Here is a 5886-nt window from a genome sequence, read left to right as displayed (position 1 = left end):
CTCCCCATTGAATAGGTGGCCTCCAGGAGGTCAGGGTTACCCTTCTCTCCAAACGGCCCTCTGGCCTAGCCTGCCAGGCCCTGCAGCTTAGTCGACTACCGAAGGGGAAAGAGAGAGAAGCAGTGGTCTCCGCCGCAGCCACCCGTGCCCTGGGTCTCCCCCCGCAGAGTCCCGAGAGCCCGCTGGGCGACCCTAGGGAGGTGTCGCCACCAAGGCCCAGCGAATCTACTCAGTACTGGGGGCGGGGGTGTGACTCAGGGACTGTCAGGGACTCTCTGAGGATACTCAGGAAGAGATGGAGATGTTTTGATGTCTCAGGGATTTAAAAATAATTTCCCCCATTCCTACCCTTTGATTATTAAAACTATTTTTACCTTCTTCCCTAGAGCATCTTGTTTGAAATCTGACAAATTCTTGCAGGGGAAGGGAGTAAAGCTGCAAAACTTCTAGACAAACTGGTGGTTGGTGCTCTGCCTCACTTCCACCTGACCATTTTAATCTTTTTCTTATTCTATTTTACTGAATTCTTGAAGGGATTCTCTTTTGTCTTGGGCCAACGGTTTGTTGCTTGCTTAAATTCAAATGTACTCTCTATTACCTTCTTCTCTTGAACATCCTAGTTATTGGTGCACAGCAGTTGTGCAGATAAGCAAAATTTCTTGAGCAAGCTCTCTAAAATTTCAAGAAAAAAGTTTTGGTAGAAAAGGGTCCTTAAACTATAATCACTGGGCCAAGTTCAAAAACAAAGTACTCAGCTCAGTTTTAAATGTGCAATTAAAAATAACTATACCTCAGCTTTTCAGAGGGAGGGAGAGGAAAGGGGGCAGGGAAGAGGGAAAACAAAGAATAAGGAAATGTTTAGTGCTCTTAAATCCAGTCCAAATAGTTGAAAGAAAGGCATTCCCTCAGATAATGGAGCCATTAGAAACTCTGAAGGTTCCTGCCGCCATTCCTCACAGGGCCTTTCCAAAAATTTAATTCACTCTCAGCTACAAACAAAGGACATAGAAAATAATTTTGAGACTTTCTGCCAAAGGGGCAGTTTGGCCTGGTTTCTATGCATACATACACCTTCCTCCCCAGAATGCAAGGTGGTACCTCCCATTCATCTAGGCAGCTGATGCATACCCACATCAACCCTCAGCTGCCCCCTTCCCATTTTCTTTAATAACTTTGCTAGAAAAAAATAGTATGTTCATGCAGTTTCAACACATTTTATTATATTTCTGTATGCATTACTCTCAAAACATATCACAAGAAATGATCAAACCACTTAAAACCTTCAAATAAAAAATCTGGAACAGTTTATGCCCACAATTGTACATATTTATAGTTAAGAAACATTCTTTATAAATATTGTTTCCTCTGTAGCAAGTTAATACCATAATTTAATTACAAATGGATAAATATGGTAACGGGTATTTACAGAAGGAAGGGTGTTATTACGGAAAAGCTAACGGCACGACGTTTATTTTCCCCCACAATCTTTCATACAGGAACTAACAAATTGAACTTGCAAAAGCACTAAAACATCACATGTAAACCCAGCTAACAGAAAAATACATTCACAAGCGTTGGTGGTGGTGGTGTGTGTGTGTGCGCTGTGGATCAATGTGTTGAAGAAACAGAAGGGAGACTTTGGCACGGCTCGGTTTTTTTTCCAGTCTATAGTTGCATGAAGTTTACAATCAAGTTGCCTCATAAAGGAACACAATATTCAATACCACAATACAAAATAAACCATTTTCTTCCACATTACTTAAAAAGAAACCGGGTAAACTAAAAAGAGAAAAAGAAAAAGCCCATCACTTGGGGAAGGGAAGGGAAGAAAGGCAGGAAGGAACGCAATCCGGAGAGTTACAAATGGACAAACTTCTATACACCGAGAAGCCATTAAAACCACCTTGGAGAAGGAAGGAGTTCGCTATGTACAGTTTGTCAGAAGACTGGGAACTGGGAGAGAAGGAAAGAGGGCATGGGGGGTGATTAAGGATGGGGGTTTGGTTCAATATTTTTATGGGGTTTTTTATTTTTTAAATTTTTTATTTCTTATTTTATGTTTTCAGCTTCTGAGACTCCGGGAGGGATATTTTTGCTTTTCATGCCTAGATTATTATTTTTTTTTAAAAAAAACTTTTAAAAATCCTTCTGCTGGTAAAATCATTTTCATCATCATAAAAATCAGATTCATAATTTTAACAACACATCACAGGGTGCCCTTGGCGCTGGCCACCGGGAGGGCTGCGCCAGGGTGGGGACTGGGAGAGGGAGAGAGGCCCCGGCCTCTCACACGTACCATTCATTGAAGTTGGAGGAGAGGCCGCTGTGGCCCCCGGCTGCCCCGCTGCCCCCGCCAGAGCTGCCGCCGCCCCCGCCGCCCGCCCCGCCGCCGCCCCCGCCGCTGCCTCCGCCGGAGCCGCCGCCCGCGCCGCCGCCGCCCGAGCCTCCGCCCCGGTGCACCGCGGACACGGCCGCCGCCGCCGCCGCCGCCGCCGCCGCGGCCGCCGCCGGGGAGAGGTTAGAGCTGTTCTGGGGCTCGGCGCTGGGGGACACCAGCCCCGGGGGCGTGGACGACTCGTAGCCCGAGCTGGCGGCCGGGGAGGACTCAGAGCCCTGCGGGGAGGACTCATGGACCTGCAAGACAAAAGCCGGGAGGGGAGACCAAAGGGGACTGGGTGTGAGTGCAGCTGCTGTGGGGCCGAGTTCCCGGGGGGAGCACCCCCAGAAATGCCCTTCCCCGCCGCTACTTCCACGCCGTCCGGGCCCCGGGGAGCCCTGGCCTTCCCAGACTGGCAAGGGTGGTCCAGGGCGGACCCGCGCCGCGGGCCAGCCGCCTCGCACTCCTCCCGGCCTCCCCGGTGGTACCTTCATGTGTTTCCGCAGTGAGCTGGGGTGCGTGTAGGACTTGTCGCACATCTTGCACAGATAGGGCTTATCGGAGGTGTGGACGTGCATGTGCTTCTTCCTGTCGCTGCTGTTGGCGAAGCGCCGGTCGCAGCCCTCGAACTCACACTGGAAGGGCTTCTCCCCTGTGGATAGAAACAGAGGCGCTTGCTGCCCACACCCAGAGCTTCCCGGAGCCCCCACCCACTCTAGAAGGAGCAAGGCCGCCGCAAGAAGGAAAGAGGAACTAGAAGGGCCTGGGTCGCTTACCAGGTCGGATCGCCTCTGTGGCAAAACTAAGATGAAATTAACTGCCTTCCCACCTGACAGTCCTGCTCATTTACTTCATATTTTAATTTTCTTCCAGACTGACACCCATTTCCTTAGATTTATAATGAATTTGGGGTAGCACCCGGCCCTGCCCACCTTTCTATAGGACTCCTTGGATTCGCAGCTTCTAACAAACTGGTCTCGCCATGGAGAAGCTGTTATTATGACAAAATATTTAGGGCATTATCAAAATCACGCAGGCTGCTGGGCTGCTGTCGGTTTGTCTCTGGGGCCAACAGGCAATTACATTTGGAGTTGCTATGTTGTTTGGGGTCGGGGCTGTGGATCATAACTGAGCCAGTATTTTTTCATCCAAAATTCTGCAAATTAAATTAACCGTTATTCTAGTCTCACTTCTAGTCATTTAAAAATAAGTCGGGGGAAAAAGGTACATATTAGAGATAAGACAGCATCTAGCGATCGCAGAGGCACAGGCTGGGCAGTGGGGGTGGGGGACGTCAGCAAAGGCTTTCAAAATCTCCCTGTTTAATTTTCTGGCGGTCCCTGCATCCTGTTGCCAGAATTCCAAATGCTTGGAGTCATTTAGAGGTGTGAGAACTCAAACATCGTTCCTCTTGGAAAGGGGACCATTTAACGTTAAATTCCATTAGCACCTAAATTGTTTTTTAAAGACATCCGCTCAGACATAGGACTCGAAAGCATTTCATGCAAATAAATTTCTCAAATTTTAAACCTTGTTAAAAGCTTGTCTCGCACCTCGGCTCCCTCCCTTCCCGGAAGAGAACAATAGGCCGCTGGCGCATCCCCACTTTGGGGTAAATATTGACGGGGGAAGTTGCTAAAACATTTGGCTTTCTTTTAGGAAATCGTCTGGCACGATTTTGGCTGGGACCTGGTCAGAGATGAATAATCTATGAGTCGAGAGGCGCGTTCTTTTGCAGCTCCCTCCTCTCACGCGATTGCCCCGCGGGACCGTACTGCCCCGGGGTTTTCTCTGACTGGGCTGTTGGTCCAAGTTTGGAATCGCAAACCCTCTGGTTTTCCACAAACTACTGCGAACCCACCGTAAAGCCCCGCGACCTACCCCGAAATGGGCTTTAAAAACACTTCTTTTTTCTTTTTTTAAACGAGAAATACTCTACAGCTTCGGCTCACAACAGACTCATTTAATGGGAAAACAGTCCCGGGGAGGACTTTTGGACCGCGAGTAAAAGAAGTGGGAAAACACACAAGCCACCCAAACACAGACACACAGCCGGAGCTGAAAAGCACATCCAGACAAGCTGGCAAAATCCTCTCTAGGCTCGATTCCCGGGCACCGAGTTGGAGAGCAGTTTTATTTTGTGCGTTCTATTTAGAACGGAAATTATTAACCGGGGCTGAGCAAACGAAGCAATTACATCACCCAAAACATACATTTGATGTTATACCGATCATTTAAAACCCAATTTCCGTACATGGAAAAACCCAGCCCGATAATATTCTTTCTTTCTCCAACAAAAACAAGCCTCTGGCTGTCTCGCACACACAAAAACACCTCCCATCCCAGAGCAGGAACTGGCGGTCTGCGCGTTTTCCCCAGCCAACCAACCACAGCCTCTCTCTCCCCCGCGCCCCAACCCGTCCCGGCCCTCAGTTACCTGTGTGGGTCCTTTTGTGGATCTTGAGGTTCTCGGAGCGCGCGAAGACCTTGCCGCAGCCCGGGAAGGGGCAGGGGAAGGGTTTCTCGCCTGTGTGCACGCGGATGTGGTTGACCAGTTTGTATTTGGCCTTGAAGGGTTTGCCCTCGCGCGGACACTCCTCCCAGAAACAGACGTGGTTGCTCTGCTCCGGGCCGCCGACGTGCTCCACGGAAACGTGGGTCACCAGCTCGTGCATGGTGCTGAAAGTTTTGTTGCAGCTCTTCTTGGGGTTGCTCAGCTGCTCGGGGTCGATCCACTTGCAGATGAGCTCCTGTTTGATGCACTGCTGCCGCATGTAGCGGAAAAAGGCACCAGGGTGGTGGTGGTGGTGGTGGTGGTGGGCCGCGGCCGCTGCCATGTTCATACCCATGTTCATATTCATGGGACCGTACTGGTTGTGGAGCTGCGCCGCCGAGTAGGGGTCGGTCCGCGGGCTGGCCACCTGGCGGTACTGCTCTGAGCGCCCGAACACCTCGCCGGGCAGCCCCAGGCGCATCTGCCCGTTGAGCACATTCTGCGAGCCGTGCGGCCCGTGCTGCTCCGGGAGGCCGGGGAAGAGGAGGTGGCCCTGCGCGTCCGAGTGCGCATGGTGCAGGCCGCCCGCTCCTGGCCCAAACAGCCCGTGCTGCCCGCCGCCCGGCGCCGAGTCCCCGAAGCCCCGGCTGCGGAACAGGAAGTCCCGGGTGGAGTTGAAAGGCGGCCCGGAGTAGGAGCCGACGTGCGCCGCATGGGGCCCAAGCGCGGCGGCTGCAGCGGCAGCCGCGGCAGAGCCAGGGTAGGCGCCGGGGCCCTGCGACGTGAACGCCGAGCTCTGGCCCGGGGACAGCTCGTGCGCGCCTGGGTTGAGCTTGAAGGCGCCCATGTGCGCGGCCGCTGAGTCCACGAAGCCGTTCTGCGCCGCGGCCAGGCTCAGTTCGCGGTCCTGCATCTCGGCAGCCGCCGCCGCAGCCGCCGCGGCCGAGTGGTGATGGTGGCGCGCGAAGCTGCCCACCCCGATGGCCGGGAACTGCGGCCCCGCGTCCAGGAGCAT

General features: G+C 52.3%; 1 protein-coding gene across 1 annotated transcript; it reads right to left on the bottom strand.

Moving 5' to 3' along the window:
- Positions 1-1200: 1200 nt before the first annotated feature.
- ZIC2 (Zic family zinc finger 2) lies at positions 1201-5886 on the bottom strand. The gene is made up of 3 exons (XM_031026528.2): positions 4815-5886; positions 2866-3029; positions 1201-2634 (listed from the first exon to the last, which is right to left on the bottom strand). The coding sequence occupies exons 1-3, from the start codon at positions 5884-5886 to the stop codon at positions 2287-2289; spliced, it is 1584 nt and encodes a 527-aa protein (XP_030882388.2). The 3' UTR covers positions 1201-2286.

The sequence above is a fragment of the Leptonychotes weddellii genome, chromosome 3 (genome assembly GCF_054177405.1).
Source record: "Leptonychotes weddellii isolate Sample4059 chromosome 3, ASM5417740v2, whole genome shotgun sequence".
NCBI classification, from domain to species: domain Eukaryota; kingdom Metazoa; phylum Chordata; class Mammalia; order Carnivora; family Phocidae; genus Leptonychotes; species Leptonychotes weddellii.
The sequence above is the reverse complement of the archived record's forward strand: the minus strand, read 5'-3'. Positions and strand labels throughout refer to the sequence as shown.

Excerpts from the sequence above, each read along its gene's own strand:
- ZIC2 (XM_031026528.2), bottom strand. The coding sequence starts at position 5,886 with ATGCTCCTGGACGCGGGGCCGCAGTTCCCGGCCATCGGGGTGGGCAGC. Across the intron at positions 3,030-4,814 it reads CCACAAAAGGACCCACACAG|GGGAGAAGCCCTTCCAGTGT; the intron begins GTAACTGAGGGC and ends TTCTATCCACAG. Across the intron at positions 2,635-2,865 it reads CACTGCGGAAACACATGAAG|GTCCATGAGTCCTCCCCGCA; the intron begins GTACCACCGGGG and ends TTTGTCTTGCAG.